At 45.8% G+C, this 17,631-nt stretch overlaps 1 protein-coding gene across 1 annotated transcript in view; it reads right to left on the bottom strand.

Moving 5' to 3' along the window:
• ADAM12 (ADAM metallopeptidase domain 12) overlaps positions 1-15,331 on the bottom strand; it is a 170,398-nt gene extending 155,067 nt beyond the window's left edge. The window contains exon 1 of the mRNA XM_015633829.3: positions 15,067-15,331. Within this exon, the coding sequence (XP_015489315.1) occupies positions 15,067-15,199 (133 nt within the window). The 5' untranslated portion in view covers positions 15,200-15,331. The remainder of the gene's footprint in view (positions 1-15,066) is intronic.
• Between the last annotated feature and the right edge of the window lie 2,300 nt (positions 15,332-17,631).

The raw sequence follows: 17,631 nt of genomic DNA on the forward strand, positions 1-17,631 counted from the left end.
GCATTCTGAAAGTGCCATGAGATCTGAGTTTTCAGAACCCCTTGGAGGATCCTTATCCTCCTGTGGATGCATTGTCTGCACGGTTTCCACACAGTCTGACACCGTGGAGCTGCCACAGGGACATCAGGAAACATCAAAGTCTCTCTGCTGCTCCTCCATGATCCTGATCCTCCCTTCCTGATCGTTCTGCAAAGCATGAGCTTCACAGCATTACCCAAAACAGCAGAAAAAAGGGAGGGGATCAGCATTTGTGCACAGATGTGTTATTCACTAAACAGACAGCTTGGTCTGGGAGTGCAGCAGCTATAAAAATATAATGGGAAAAAGGGAAAAAAATCCACACAAAATGTGGTTCAGTTTTGCCACTCCTACTTCTCTTCCATCCCAGTGAAGCGATGCTCGTGGTGCATAACAAAGCAAGGTTACAATGAGCAAATTTAATCTTCCACACGTGCTCGTTTATCTGCTGAAAACGCTCATTGTGCAGAAGTGTTGATAGTCTGGAGACAGGCATCAAGACAGGTTTATAGGCAGCAGTTATATCTTTATTGGAAAAGATAATTTATTTGGGGGGAAACAAAGCAGACAAGCTTCAGGGTTTGCAAACTCTTCTGAAGCCACAGCATTTATAAAACACGAGATCAATTTCTGTCTAGTTGCTTTCCCTGAGCCAGATACTTGGCTGCTTATCTGAATGTTTTTATTTAAATTATTGGGTGTGATAAAAATCACGCTTCCTGCGGAAGGCAGAGCAAGCACTGCAGCCCAATTTTGGGCCTCATTCTGGAGAAAATTTGGGCACATGAATTGTGCACTTGCTTAACTCCCAGCTGCCCTCAGCATGATATAAGCACAGTACGATGTCTTTTGTGTATCAAATTAGGTTTTTCTCAGTAAATTTCATTATATTTATGGACTGGGTATATTTCTGAAAGACTGCAAAATAAAGATATCTGTATAGCTGATGGATAAACTCTAACCCAGTCTTTAAATCATTAAAAAAAAGTATGGGGAAGATCATAGGTAAATCCTTTAAATAGGTTTCTGCAGCCTGATTGCAAAGCTTTGAAGAACACAGGGCAGAAAATAAGGGATCAGAGCCAGGGAAGAGCAACCCACACTTATCTTGAGTAGGAGAGATCTGAAAGGCCCCTGAGCAATTGAACACAGACATGGGGAGAGGAATATTCTACATCAGGAGGGAAAAAACCCACAAAAAATGTAGGGAGAGAGCCAGGACAAAAAAATAAAGCAGGAATAGCGCAGGAAACTTGGAAAAAATGGGATAAAACCAGGTGGGATAATTCCTGGCACCCTTGGAGAGGCTTCGGCCTGCACGGCCCTCACCTCAGCTGGAGCCACCAAGGAATTTATCCCAGTCAGGAATACTTCACCCAGCTCCCTTGCTCAACATCTGAACAAAACACATTCCCAGCTTCCTTCTGCTGTTCTGGGACAGCATCTCTGAGCACAAAGCCAGCCCTCCCAGGGAGCACCATGGGGACACCGGGAGAGGAGCGTGGTGGGACGGGCGCGGACATCCGCGCCAAGGAAGGGTTTCCATCACCCCAAACACATCCCCGAGCTCCCAGAGCTGCAGTTCCTCACTCAGACGTGCTGGTATTTCCTCTCTGCCACTCTGCATCTCCCTTCCCCGTTTCCAGGAGGATTTCTTTGAAGCTGAACCATTAGAGTTGTTTGTGTTCCATTAATAATGAGGCCTCCTCTCTACAGGGACTCTTGGTACTACAGCAGTATAAATAGTGTAATAATGGAAATCAGAGAATTGAAATTTCGGTAATGTGTCATGAGAGGAGAAGAAAATCAGGCCATCTGCAATACCAGAAATTTATATTAGACCCAGGTTTCCTATCTTTTGTGTCACATGCACCTACTTACTCACCTACTTATTTTCCATTGCAGTGAAATTCTGTCCAGCTCCTCCTGATGCAAGCTCGTCTCCCACTTTTTCACATGAAAAACTTCACAGTTGTGTCTGTTTTCTATTTTCAGCCTGCACTGAAGGTAATGCTTTTGATCCACAAGCAGCCCACAAGCTGATGCAGCGCTCTTTATTCTTTCCCCCCCCAGTAATATAAAAGCTACTTTGTACAAATAGTGAGATGAGTAGATGTTACCTGTCAGTGACTTTTGTGTGGCTTAAATATTTTTCATCTGCCATGTACTTCTACAGCTTTTCTGCTTTGCAGGGTATCATACAAGAGCTTGTTGGCAAAGAAGTTAAGAATGATTTCCATCTTTTTTGCTTTTTATTTCAGTTCCTCCGAGCTCTGTGCAAAATAAACTCCAAGCATGTGATGTGACATCTTTGCTTAGCGGCCACTGCCTCCTGAAAAAACCCAGACACTCTCTGGATTTGCATTTGCTTAAAATTAATAAGCTTTTAGTGAGGCATTTATTTGTCCTCATGACAAACAAAGAGGTGAATGCACCCAGTGCTGAGTACCTCTGGATAAAATGGGATTAAGTGCAAGGAAAATAGAGTATGTCCCACTAAATGCACACCCCAGCCCTCCTGCCCGTGTTGGTTGTGCCCCCCCAGCACACAGAGCAGGACAGGAGTCAGACCTGGGCTGCTTTATAAACAACATCCATCTCTTACACACAGATTTACAGAAAAGGCAGCTGCGATGCTGAGCTTCCTTCAGCTCTGGATGGGCCCGTTCTCCTCCCACACAACAACAGGGATAACAGAATAACTCAGTTCAGAGAATCCCACAGTGGTTTGGGTGGGGAGGGACTGTCAAATCATCACATCCCACCCCAGCCATGGCAGGGACACCTTCCCCTGTCCCAGCTGCTCCAGCCCCAGTGTCCAGCCTGGCCTTGGACACTTCCACAGCTTCTCTGGGCACCCTGTAGCAGACCCTCAGCATCCTCACAGCCAAGAATTCCTTCCCAATATCCCATGTAAATCTACCCACTTTCAGCTTAAAGCCATTCCCTGTGTCCTGTCCCTCCATGCCTTGTCCCCAGTCCCTCTCCAGCTCTCCTGGAACCCCTTTAGGCCCTGGAAGGGGCTCTGAGCTCTCCCCAGAGCCTTCTTTTCTCCAGGTGAGCATCCCCAGCTCTCCCAGCCTGTCCTCACAGGAGAGAGGCTCCAGCATTCCATCAGCCACGAGGTACTCAAGGACTTACACAGTGTGTAACTGTGTGTCCCAGAGCCTCTCAAAAGCCCAGCCAAGGTCCCACTGATGCTGTGGGACGTCCATTTCCATCCCAGACTGGAGCTCTGTCTCCTCACACTGTCCCCAAACACCCCTGCACTTACTGCTGAGCTATGGAAATTACAGAAGTGAGTGAATAAAAAAGATTAAATTCAATTATCCTTGTGTTACCTTTCCTACTACAAACTGCTCAAAATCATAAGCAGCCTGTCCTCATTTTTTTTTCTGCAACAAAACACCCAAAACACCCAAAGCACTGGAATAATCTTTGGATTGAAAAGAACAGTGCAACAGAGTAATCCTTCTGCAAACTCAGATCAGCTAAGGGCAGTGCTCTGTGCCACAGGCAATGCCCTGTGAGTCAGGAAGGACATCCTTTATCCATTTCCTTCCTCATTTCCTTCAGCTTCCTCAGATTAGCTCTCAGTTTGTGGGATCCATGGCCTGGATGGGTCATTCCTGGCTATGGAGGAAGGGATTTGCACCTGGCTGCATCCAGAGCTCGCTCAACCATCGGCACAGGGTTTGGGGCCAGCTCCTGAGGTATCCCCGGAGCCTCCACTGCTGCCTGGAGGCCCATCAGATGGGAAAGTGCTTCATCCCCCCACCAGGAGCTTTTCTCTCATTTGGAATGATTCTTCTGTCCCCTGCAAAATCAAACCAGAAGTTTTTAATCCAAAATTCCCAAGCTTACACACTGAGAGGGGAGGACCAAGGCTTGTCCTTCAAGATGGAGGTGAACTTAGGAAATTAAGGAAGAAGGTGAAACAGGGTAAGAATTGGAAGCTGCCTGCAAACACAGCACCCACAACCAGGCACGGAAGGGTTTTACCACAGTTCAGTAAGAAAATATATTGGGATCAGTCTGTATTCTTCTCAGCAACCTTTACTCAGGAGTCCTCCTGAAAGCCAGTGCTCAGAGGTGGGATATGACTGCACAGAGAAGGACAGGAATATTACAAAGAACCCAACAACTTGCAGGCTGGAACGAGGGGTTGAAACCCAGGAGGGCTCTACCCTTAGGGATCATGAAGATTCCTGCTCTAAGCATTGCTCTTCAAAGCAGGAGACACCAGAACGACCCACACATGGCACTGGGGATAACACCAATAATGCTGCCTCAAAAGAGGTGTTTCAGGGAACACCAGAGATCCAAGTTAATCCTGAGAGCTGCGGAGAGAAGCACATGTGGAATGCTGGGGGCATTTCTCCTCACCTGCATTCACAAAAGATGAATTGAGCCTGGAGCTGGTGGCTTGGAAAGGCTGCCAGGGAGAGCAAGGAAGTGGAAAGACTGAATTACAAGAAGAAAACTAAAAGAATTCTTTTACATAATCTAGAAAACCAAGGGTGACAGGCCCCATGATTGTCCCTTAGCTTTCTATGCCTTTTGGTATTTATCTTGCCAGTGCTGATATATTTATAGATGGCAGGAGGATAAAGTGCCTATACATAAAGTGAGATAGGATTCCAATGTAGAATTGCACAGAGGATCACACCCAGCTCTTCTCCATCAAGGAAAACAAAAAGAAAAGAAAAAACCAACTTTCTTAAATTGGAAATTGTCAACATTCGGGGGTCAGATTATATCATGCCAAAACAAAAAGCGTCAATTATTCAACTATGTGGCCAAAGTCTGGGGATGTGTGACTCCAGTCCTCTATTTCACTCCATCTTACAGCAAAATCCAAAACATTACCCAAGTTAAACATAATCCAGGCACAAACCTGCTGAAACCACCTTCTAAAATGGTGCCTGTTCTGCCTGAGACAGTTTGGGCTGCAAGGGACCATAAAGCTCATCCCATTCCATCCCTGCCATGGACAAGGAACCTTCCACTGTCCCAGGTTGTTCCAACCTGGCCTCAGACACTTCCAGGGACAGGAATCCACAATCTCCCTGGGCACTGATACGAAAAAAAAAATTGTAAAATTATAATTATATCTCATAATAAATGTGAACATGCTAGAGAATAAACCAGTGCCAGATTTCCAGTGCATAATAATTAAACAAAGCCAGCCCTGCGACCTGCACGGGGTTAAAGAAGCAACAGCTTAAATTCTACATCAGCTGAGACACAGACACCCTCTCAAAAGAAAGGACAGAAATCACCACATTGATAAGGTGCTTCCCATTATCCCACTTCCAGCACTTCCACAGCTTCATAAAAGGCAGCACCAGACTCTGCCCTCCTTTATTTATAAGCACAAAAGCCTGGGCAAGATTGGACTGTGCATAAGTAAAACTCTTATCTCTCACAGTAAAGTTTTTATTAGTTCAAAATCATGAATTATCTTCCCAGCTAACCTTTGCTTCTCTAAGCTGTACATTGATTCTTTCTACAAAACCCAGGAAAATTAGTCCTTTCATGGCCTGCTTGGAAAATATGTCATAAAAAAACTAAACACAACGTTTTCCTTGTTTTCTCCCTTCTCCCAAATTCCCAAACCCAGGACCTCAGGCATTTAAGCCTTGGAAAGCAACTAATTCCATGGATCTTCTGGAGCTTGAATTTTGTCTTTTTTTCACACTGCAAAATTACTACTCATGTAGAAAAAAATTTTCAAAGATGGGAAGTCAGCAAAGATCTTTGATGAGCCCGAGGAGAGGCAGCAGCAAGATGCATTTCTGAACTTAATTTTCTGTTCTTTTGGCTTCTAATGGAAAAAGATCCTGTCTTCAGTTTGATGGGTCTGTAAAGATGAGGCTCTGCAGCATCACCACACCAGGCAGCTCCAGGATGAGCAATGGAGGGTTGAGATTCCCTGATCCCCATTAACTGAACAGCATTAGAAACACAGCTTTCAATATTTGGGGTTTGTAATTCTCAGATCTACCACCTGTCATCACTTGTTCGTGCAAGTTACTCCTTTCCTAAATCTGATTGTGCTGATGAAATAGTCAGTGACAGGAACAGCCCTCTCACCCCTCCCCCATGAAATCCCATAAACTGCCTGGAATATGTCATGTGCTCAACATTTTAATGTGGACACGGCAGGGAAAGCTGAAATTCGAAGGTGACTCACTGCTCTCCTCCACCAAACTCTCTGTGGTCAATGTCACCACCCCACCAGCTGAACAAACTGATGACACAGACAAGGACAAAAAATAGGGGGGACAAGAAAAGAAAAACTAAAATGTTCCTTGTGGGACATACCCCCTAAGCAGTTGGATCATCTTAATCTTCAAGCTTCTGTAATACAACTGTTGGAAGGCTCCAAGTCTGAGCACAATAAAGTGCTTTATTCAGGGAACCATATGACTCCATCAGTCATTCAAGCACATGTTTGGCACAGATTGAAAGTGAAAAGCATAGCTAAGGCAAATATTTCAAAACTGAACTTGTCTTCCTAACACACATGGTTTATATATTGGTGTAATATCTATATAACTTTTCAGTTCTCATCTAGAGTAATCTCATGGCTGAAGTACAAAATGATGTCTCTGCACCAGGCGTTTCTCGGCAGATAACACATGCCAAAAAGCCATTTACTAGAAAATTAAAAGGAAGCTATCACACTTGACAGGTCCTCAAAATAAAAACCCTCACAAAAAAAAAAAAAAACAAAAACCCAAACCCTGTAAAAATAGCTTTGTTCCTTCTAATTCCTGAAAATCTATTTCTCCTATCAGGATGCTGCACCATCCCTCATTGGAGAGCTGTGCTGCAACAAATCCAGGCCAGGAGGCTCCTTCCTCCTCAAGTGCCCGAGATGTGTCTCCTCTGTTTGCAGATGAAATATTGCTCATCACAGAGAGCAACTCCTGCTGATGCAAATGCGATTAAAGCAATCTGGGGAGAGCACAGTGTGATTAAAGCATAAGTAATGGCAGAAGGATTTGGGCCCTCATTATACAAAATACATATTGAAATGCAGTCAAGGAGAGAAGCCAATATATCTCAATATCCTCCCTGTTTTCCAGAACAAAATGTGACAAGTGGAGTTGGGAGAACAACATTTGCCATTGACTGCAGGAGGGGGCAGGGAGCCTGCAGAATGTTCCAAATAACCCAAACCCAGCTTTATGATGTGTATAGAATATATACAGGGATATATTTGGGAAACAGCTGTCCAGCCTCATTTGGGATGCTGTTATGTTTGACTGAGAAATTACTATTCAGGACCAGTCCAAAGACAGAGTTGTCTTTTTTTTTCTTTTTATCCTAGAAGAGAACATTTCAAAATATAGAGAAATAAAGCAGTGAAACTCTGAAGGAAAGGGCATTTCAGCACAGTGGGTCATGGGGGTGGATTGAGAGGTTCCCCCCATGGAAGAGCTCAGGGCTTGGAGTTCACAGGAGAGGGCAAGTCAGAAATTCAGGATTCCAACCCAAAGGAGCTTTGGAAAGTCCATGACACAACAGCTCAGGAGACCTTCTGTTCTCCTGCTGCAAATCCTGTTTTCAGCTGCTTCTTCTCCAAGGCCTGATCCACACTGCATCGATCGGCCCAGCCATCCCCTCTTGAAAAAACAGGCAGGGCAGGGCTAATAATGAATGAAAATCCTCAAGGGCTGCACAGTGCCTTTCCCACAGGTATTTCCAGGATACCAGAGTGAAGGATTCCCCATCTCCACTCAGCATAGGGGCTGCTGGGACACGTCTGCTCCTTCCTAAATTGCTGCTTCTCCCCCAAACAGTCCTTGTTTTGATTATGAACACAACCTTTGCACCCTTCTGCACCAGCAGCACCTACCAAAAACACTTTCTGAGGCAGAGAAATAATAACCTGTGCTTTACAAGCACAAGGAATCCACACAGCTCCAAGGGCAGAGAAAAAGGTACTAAATATATCTTTACTTTTCAGCAATGAGTCCACATAATTATGTGAAAATCCAGGTCCAGTGCTCCTCTCCAACTCCTCCCCTCCAAAGCCTCATGAAAGGCTACTTTCACTGAGTGAAGTTCAAATTACTCTCCAAAATACAATTTCCTCTTGGTCTTTCAAAAGGTACAGTGCAATCCCTCTCTTGCAGTGATTTACTAACCTGCCTCGGCGAGTGCAAGGAATCCTCAGCACAGCTGAACTGAGGGATGTTCCTTCCTGGGTACAATCAGCAGAGAAAAGCACCACTGAGTGGGAGTGGGAGCTGTGCTCCTCACAGGCACACAAATCACTCCTTCACATTTCTCTGGGAAACACAGCAAAGCCAGCTGAGGTGAATTGCAGGATTAATTTAGGTGAGCAGGCACGGGGTGTGATTTGTAGCTCTTCCCCAGTCCTAGGAAAGGAGCTCCAGGGCTGAGGAGTTTTTATCCATCAGGAGTTTCTGTTTGTGTGGGGAATACCTGATCCTCACTTCACACAACAGCAGGGATTGGAAAACAACCTGCACCTGTTCCAGCACAAGCTGTCACTGAATCTCACTTCTGGTTTTTAAAACAGGAATGAAAAGACAGCTTGGAGTTACTTAATGCTCTTGAAGCCACCTCTGCTGCTCAGGTTTATGAGTGTGACCTTGCAGAAAGTGTCACCATAAGCTCTGGGTCGCTCCATAACTCCTGACTTTCAAACATTCCTCCAGCAGATGAGCTACAGGAGCAAAGAACATTTATTTTTATGGTTTCTTCAGGGCAGGATACGTCCCTAGGTCATTATCACAGCTCTGCTCATCTGCTCTACACGTCCTCTGGTGCTGCAAAAAGGATCTTAAATGGCAGCACAGGACATGAACACCAGGCTGCACAAAGGAGTCAGGTCCATGGAGGGGAGGGAATTTATGCCAAGACGGTCAGGCACAGAAACAAGGAAAACACAGCAAGCAGAGTAAATAGCTCCTTCTGTCTAAAGTGTGAAGGTTTAAACTAAAAGAGGAGAGATTTCAATTGGAGCTCAGGAAGAAGTTCCTCTCTGTGAGGGTGGAGTGGGGCTGGGGTGGAATTCCCAGAGCAGCTGGGGCTGCCCCTGGATCCCTGGCAGTGCCCAAGGCCAGGCTGGACATTGGGGCTGGAGCAGCTGGGACAGGGGAAGGTGTCCCTGCCATGGCTGGGGTGGGAATGGATGGGATTTAAGGTCCCTTCCAACCCAAACTATCCTGGGATTTCTTCTGCAACGATCCCATACTTTAACCTTGGTGTTTACCCAAAGTGTCTGTGCCTTAGGAGGCAAGAGATGAAGAAATAAATCCTCATTCTTTTGGGATTCTCCTCTCATGCTTCAAAATGCAAGAGCAGATTTTAACCTGGAGATCCTTTAATGATCTCCAGTTCAAAAAGGAACATGGATGAGGTGCTGTGTCCATTCCTCTGTGTTCCAGAGGGACACAGGGAATTCATTCCCAACTCCCTCTATCATCACAGTGCTCTCAGTGGCAGAAGAGGAATGGAATATTAACTTAAATTATATGGACTGAATTATCTTCCTCACATTTTCTAATTGTTCAGGTCCCAGAGGATTCCCAGCACAGACCATCACTGCATTCAGACATAAAACACTGGATAAAACACCGGCCATGCTCAGCTCCAGGCCTGAGCAGGCCCACATCTTCCCCTTATTAAATTATATACTCCAGATTTTGTAATATTTAAATTTGTTTTTTGCATAGCTATACCAATAAATCCCATAAATACTTGAATTTGTTGAAATTTGTATCTTAATATGTTCTTTCAGAGGTAAGCAATCACACATGAGGTTTATCTTTCAGCTGCTTGCAGGATTAGAACACATTTAAAAGAAACAAGAAAACAGCAAACTTTCACCATTGTCAGAAGGAGGTTTTTCACTTAATGCATATGATACATACTATTAAAATAAATTTCCAGGGCACAGTTCTTCTTCAAAAATACCTCAAAATAAACGAGTTAAGGATACTTTTGTGCCAAATTCTGCATCCAGCTTTTTCTGCCTTGATGTGCATTATCCAGCATGGCTAACAGGCCATGACACATTTCACTTCTTGCCTTATTACATCATAGATTTGGGACAAGAAAGAATTTGTTCTTCTAATCATTGCTTTTAGCAAGTTGACCTTGTGAAAGGACAATTTCCTGCCTCCAAACTCTTTCTTATCCTAGCTCCAGGTCATGGAAAACAGCAAATTCATTTGTATGGGATGTAAAAAAATTCATGGAACAACCTGAAGGGATTAAACAGATTAATTTCTGATTAGATGATGCAGTCCAAGTCATTTGATGCCAACCTAGTCCCAAAATCCTTCATGAACCCTAAAAAGAGAAGGGTCAACATGCTGGAGCAGGGCTAAACTAAGAAACAACCCCTTCTCTTAGTTAATGGGGTAGCAAAAAGATAAAAAATTAATACATTTGAAACACTTTGCTCTGTGTAAATCACAAACAAAAAGGACTGAGCTCTTGGACTGCCTATGAACAATCAACTGCTACCCTCAGACTGTGGGGTTTTAATTTACTTTGTCACAGATCTGCCCTGGAGACTCAGCAGGACCTAAGAGAAGCCTCTGCAGGTGTGATTTAGGCCTGTAGCACTCCAGAATTGTGCAGATGATGTGCTTTTGTCCAGGGAGAAATTTGAGGAGCTGCTTGAAATAGAAGTACAAAGTGCAGGCAACGGGGAGAGCGAGATCCAGGATGATGTGCAGTAAAACATAAGAGGTTGTAGAGGAAGGAAAGTCATCAAAAAAAAGGGATTAAATAAAAAAAATACCTGCAATATGAACAGCCTGGCATCCTGAGCAGGATGGGATGGTGTGAGACAGAGCTGGGGAGAGCCTGCTGGTGTGGCAGGGCCTGGCTGTATAACCTGACTGTATTCCAGACAGATTTCCAAACACCCTAACAATGTCAGTTCCTGGATTATAGCAGCTGTCACAGCAAAAGTGAAGGGAAACCCACCCCAGGAGCCCAGTCACTCTGACAAGGCAGCTCAGGGTTCACCCTTCCCTCTGCCACGGCCCAAAAGGAGGCTCAGGAGCACAAATAAAACAGAGCCCAGCTGGACTCCTTGGCCAGTTTGCCCTGGCAGTGTCAGATCTGTTGGAAACAGCAGGGATAAATCTGTCAGGAGGAAGATATGTGAGGTCTGGGGAAGGCTGGTGGAGGACCAAATAAGCCTTTACATGAGTTGAGCCTTTTTAGAACAGAATTTCATGATCATGGCCAGTGAGTGAGGGCCTCGGTGGGAATAGCAGATAAACAGATATCTTCAGTGGATAAATACATAAACACAGCCCTGCTGTGCTGCAGTCACCCAAGTGCCATCAGAGAAATCCCACTGGGGCTCCCAGCAGGATGCAAAACCACCCAAAGCACAGCCTGACAATCATGAGTTCAAGGATGCTCTTTGTACCTGGATCAGGACTTTTCCAAAAATCCCAAGCAGAGCAAGAGATGAGACACCCAAGGAAACATCAGTGAAGAACCTGTCAGCTCTCCAGCAGGCTGGAGATTAAGGATGCAAACACTGCTGAAAAGTGGGAATAAAATTCCTCTGCTGGGGGATCTTGGCATGGATCTCTGGAGCCCCATGGACAGCGACAGCTCATGCCAGGCTGTCTGCAGGGGACCTGAAGGGGATAATCATCAGACAAGGAGATGATTACACACACACCAGAAATATCTGCCACAAATGCTGGAGCAGGTTGACAGAAGACAGGATTTATAAATGAGCTCTAAAACACAGAGGGCGATGAAGAAATCAGGTTTAGAGCACAAGACAAGGCAAGATTTCTTCTCCTGCAATTAATTCCCATTAGACTCAAGGAAGCTGCAATCAGTAGCAAATTAAAATCTAGACAAAAGTGATTTTAACTGAAAATAAAGAATTTTGGGTTGCAGTTTTAGGATTTGCATTTTTTCATGCCCAGAGAAGCTGTGGCTGCCCCTGGATCCCTGGGAGTGTCCAAGGCCAGGCTGGACGAGGCTTGGAGCAACCTGGGATACTGGAAGGGGTCCCATGGAGGGGGTGGAACAAGATGGTTTTTAAGGTTCCTTTCCAACTCAAACCACTTTGTCATTCTAAGACTCATTTTTCTCCTGCTGTTTTCCCAGCTAATACACAATATTGCAAAGAAATTTAGAAGTTTATGCATGCACACACACTCTCTCTAATTTGGACTTTATCTATCAGCATCACGTTGTCTGCCCTGCAGAAACAAGGCAGCCTTGACCACAAAAAGCTTGTACAAGTGTAGATTTTAAGGTATTTGACTGAGACTGTAAGATCAAATCTTATCCCACTTTATATCCCACTCCACAAGTACAACAAAGTTAATTTGGCCTGGTTGAGTTTTTCCTTTTTATCCTTTAAGCAGAAACCCAGCACAAGGTTGGAAATTGAAAGGGCAATTGTAAAACCACAGAACATGGAAAGAAAACATACTAAAAGCAAGCAACAAGGCTACTTTTAAGTTGTCCAGCCCACAACCTGATAATTTCTGTTTAATAACAGACCTGTCACTCAGGCAGACACACATTATTGCCACATTTCACACCGGGTTCTAAAGGCATGTCCTAACTCCAGCTTGTCTTGATCACTAAGCACAAGTTTATGTAGAAATTAGGATGTCCTGGCAGCATTGGGATGTCCTGCAGGGCTCCAGAGTGGCCAGTGAGAGCTGTGCCAGCCAGCCAAGAGCACTTGTTGTCACCAGGAGCGTGGGCGGGTGTGGAAACGCGCGGTCGGAACTTTCAGCACCTCCGCGACCAAGAAAGCAGCACAAGCTCTGGCAGGGCTAAAGCTGAGCTCTGCTTCCACAGGAAAAGGTGGAATTAAGGCAGGGGATGATCACTGAATATTCTGGCTGGAAAAAAGCAAATTACATGGGAGAGAAGAGGAGCAGGAAGATACAGGAAGGCAAATCCAAGGACCAGCAACCACCACAGTTGCTCAAATTTAGGTATCTAAAGACACCATAGAGATGGGCAGCTGACACAAACTTTACACAGAGCTTAAATCATCAGTGTGAGCGTAACCTTAGAGCTTCAGCTTGGCTCTGAGGGAATTCTGAGCCATAAGAAACCGGATTTCCACCCCCTCTTCCCATTCTGCTCACTCATCTGTGTGCTAGAGCCAAGTCACCCACAGTCTGTCCTCTTAATATTTCAGGGACAAACACTTTGAAGCATTTTACCTCAAATTTTCCCAACTGCAAGTGAACTTCCAAACCATGGAGGGGCTGTCCAGCCACAGTGACTCCCACACTCAGAGGAGGGACCCCACATAACCATCCCTCCCTTGCCCCACAAAAAGGGAACAGCCATAGGGCACCTATTTCTCTTCATCTGCCTGGAAATTTCTGCAGCCTTTACCCCAATCCCACTGATTTGGTGCAAATGCAAGTGCTGGCAAAGTGAAATCAAGAGCCCTCCCAAAGGCAAAGCTGCAACTCCTGTTAATCCATTCAGATAAATTCCAGGTGCTTGATCAAAGGCAGCACCTTGTCCTTTCCCCCTCTGGGATTTCCATGTGCTTAAGTATCTCCCTCTCTTTTCTCTTAGCAAGTTCAGAGCCAAAGTCCCAGTGAAAGTCACTGTCAATAAATTTGCAGATAAGGAAATATTTACAAAGCTTCAAGTTACAATAGGGAAAAAAAAAGACCAAATACACGAGTTTATAGTAACAGGCAGGGACACAGAAACCCCACGGTGCTGTTCAATGTATTCATAGAGGAGAATCTCTTTTCCTCTCTCACATAAAATATGCACTGTCAGCTGCTGCTTAACGAAGAGAAGACCTGGGCGCTCTGAGGATTCCAGAACAAACCCCAAACTTGCTGTGGGAAGAGACAATCCCTTCCTAGGCTGTTCCCCATCCATAGCATGGATAGCACAGCGCTCCACAGCTGAATCCCCGCCTGGAGCTCGCTTTGAATGAACACAGCGGCGGCGAGAAAACTTTTCCCCAGCCAGGACGCTTTTACCATCACTATTTGGCTTTTCTGCGCAATTTTTTCCCAGCTGGAAACAGAACCCAAACTCTGACAAGACTCCCAGAGCCTTGAATTCAGCCCCGGGGGCTGTTTGGAGGGGATGCGTGGGAAGAGAATTTCCAAACCCCCTCTCTCCGGGACCCTGCAGGGCACCCCGAATACACAGCAGGAAGGGGCAGGGAGCCTGCAGAACGTCCCGAATAACCCAAACCCAGCTTATCATAGAATATGTACAGGGATATATTTGGGAAACAGCTGTCCAGCCGCATTTGGGATGCTGTTACCCCCGGGGATCAGCTCCGGATGGGACCGGTGGGGCTGGGGGTGCAGAGAAGGGAGCAGCAGGTTTGGGGGTGCAGAGGGGGGAACAGCAGGTTTGGGGGTACCGGGGGATGGAGGTGCAGAGAAAGGACAGGCAGGGATGGGGGTGCAGAGAAGGGAGCAGCAGGTTTGGGGGTGTCGGGGGATGGGGGTGCAGAGAAAGGAGCAGCAGGTTTGGGGTGTTGGAGGATGGGGGTACAGAGAGGGGAACAGCAGGTTTGGGGATTACAGAGAAGGAAAGAGCAGGTTTGGGGGTATCGGGGGATGGGGGTACAGAGAGGGGAACAGCAGGTTTGGGGATACAGAGAAGGAAAGAGCAGGTTTGGGGGTATCGGGGGATGGGGGTACAGAGAAGGGAGCAGCAGATTTGGGGGTGCAGAGAAGGGAGCAGCAGGTTTGGGGGTGTCGGGGGATGGCACCCAGCGGGTTTGGGGGTGCCGGGGGATGGCACCCAGCGGGTTTGGGGGTGTCGGGGGATGGCACCCAGCCGGTTTGGGGGTGCCACACGGCGGAGTTCTCCCAGGCAATGTCTGCGAAGCCGCGCAGAGGAGCGGGAGCTCCGCGTGTGCCCGGCCGGGACCTCCCGGCGCACGGCCGCAGCGGAGCGGGGGGAGCAGCGCTCCGGAGCTCCGGAGCCATCTCCCCGCTCCGTGTCCGGCCGGAATGGAGCGGGGTCCTGCTGGAAGGACGGCGGGGGCTGTGTGTGACTTACCGCGGGCGCGGGGCTCGGGCCGCAGGAGCCAGCCCGGGCCGAGCAGCAGCAGCAGCAGCAGCAGCGCGGGGAGCCGGGCCGGGGGCAGCGCACGGGGGGAGCGCGGCTGCGCTGCCTGGAGGCGCTTTGACATCGCAGCCCAGACTGAGGGAGACAAACTTTCATCAGCTGGGGCTGGAGAGCAGCCCCATAATATACAGTTACCGAGAGGAGCGAGCCGGGACTCAGGATGTGAGAGATTTCCTGCATGCAGTTAACTCCAAAACCCCTCCTGCTCCTGCCTCAGCTGCTGATGAGCTGGGCTCGGCTGCTTAGGGGGAAAAAAAAAAATTAAAAAAAAAGAAGAAGAGGAGTAGGAGAGGAGTTGGAGTTTTTTTCTTTACTCTTTCTTTTTTTTTTTCCCGCCCCTTATTTAGGTTTGTATCGGCTATTTCATAATTTTTTGTTGTTGTTGTTATTTTGGCAAGGACCAAACCTAATCCTGCACCCCTGGAACATCTGAGCCCCGAGGCCTCCCCTCTGCAGGGTCCCAGTCCTGGGGGGCTCCAGAGTCCCCCCTCCCTCCCATCCCTGCTCCCGGAGTTTTCCCTTTTTTTTTAATTTTTATTTTATTTTTTACTCCCCACACAAGCCTGCCTGCCGCCTCTGGAAAGTCATCTGTGTGCATTACAGCTCAGGGGTTCTTTATTGGTTTCATAATTATTTCAGAGTTGTTTCTGATGTTGTTTCTTATTTTATATTGTGGGGGTTTTGAAAGAAGGGGAAAAAGAACAAAAAAAGAAAACAAACAACAAAACACACCCACAGAGTTGCCAGATGCATTTTTTAAAATCTCCCTTATTCAAATGATTATTACTGACTGTCTGGGAAATAACCAAATACAGATTATCTACTCCTTAATGTACCACCAAAACACATGTAATGCCCACATGTTGCTGTGGAGTAGAAGAAAAAAAAAAATCTATTTCTGAAGATCTTCACAGACTTTTATTGTGCAGTTTTGAGCTTTAATTTACTAAGATTCTTCCCAAATCTCACAGTCTGGATGTTGACACTGAATTCTGCAGCTTGGCTCCATGTTCCGTGTGCATGAAACAGTTGGCAGAAGAGTTCTGAGATGTGTCTGTAGGCCAGCAGGCAAAAGAGCCTTGCAATCCCACTGAAAAATGGTGTTTGGAAGCACAGATTTGGGGCTGTCCTGGAGCAGAGGATGCTGATTATTCCCAGTGATCCAGACTATACTTTTCACCAGCTTTGGAGATAAATGAGCCAGAAATTCCAGGGGTACAACCTCTGTGCTTCCCAAACTGGAGCCTGGCACGCTGCCCTGGCAGCATCACTGAGCCATGCAGGGCTAACTGTGGTGATGCCAGGTCACCCCAGCACAAACAAACCTGGAAAAGGGCTGGGATCATGAAGAATGTGCAGGAAGGGCTCTCATCAACTGCCGTGCTTCACACTTAAAAAGCATTTTTCACCTCTTACCCCTCTGCCCCAACCAGACCCACGGAGTTACCTCCAGCTGCTCTGAAATTTGAATTTTGTCGACACTTACACCTCAAGCCTCACCTCACATTTTCCTCATGATGTGTATTCCCTCTCCTTGGGAGCAATCAGGGATTAGCCTATGTGTAACTTTAAATAACCAAATGCTAAATTTTCCCTACTTGGCCATTATCAGTTAAATTTAACAGCTCCACTCAGCAACGTTTCGTCCCTCAAATATAAACTAATGAACTGCATCTACTCTCTCATTAAGGACATATGTGCTCCACACAGAACATTGCTTAAAAACATTAAAATTCAAATCTCCTTTGTGGAAGGCCACCATAAAAGCCATGTAGACATCTTTAGTCTTTGGAGGTATTTTTCCTATTAAAATGAAGGAAAAAATAAATCAGTTAAAGGGAAGTAAAGACTTGTAAATAGGGTTTTGGTAATCCCACAAGGCTTTTCTTTACAGTGGTACTACTTTTGTCTGAGTAACAATATTTGCTAACAGAGAATGTGGTGCCAATTATATCTTGGTCATTCATTAGCATGAATGAAGTAGATATTATCAGAGTTTCTCCTCCTCCCCCCAAAAGGAATTTAATTCTAATTTTAAAAATTCTTAATTTAAATTTAAAAATTCTAATTTTAATTTAATTTTAATTACATTTTTAATTTAATTCTTAAATTTAAAAATTTCAATTTTATGGGCTTGAAGTTGATAAGTCAATAATTTATCACAAAAGAGCCCCAGATATTTTATTAACAATGTCAATGTAGGAATGCTCCTGAATTACTGGAGAGCAACAGCACAATTTCACCTCAGTTTCAAAATTCTCTTGGAAAAAAAAGACCCTCCAGGCACAGGGCAGGTGTTGGGAAGTGCCCCTGTTTCACTGGGATGTGCAGGGAGAGGCCAGGCCTGGCCTTTTAATTCTTCATGTCAAAGCACAGTCTTACAAGGCTTGGTTTATCTGCTTCAGAAGAACAAAGCTGGGCTTCCCCACAGGAAATGAAAATTGCATCTGGGCTGTGGGGCTGCTTCAAAGGGGGCCACAGCCCCGATTCTCCAGG

Source organism: Parus major, chromosome 6 (genome assembly GCF_001522545.3).
Source record: "Parus major isolate Abel chromosome 6, Parus_major1.1, whole genome shotgun sequence".
Classification (NCBI taxonomy): Eukaryota; Metazoa; Chordata; class Aves; order Passeriformes; family Paridae; genus Parus; species Parus major.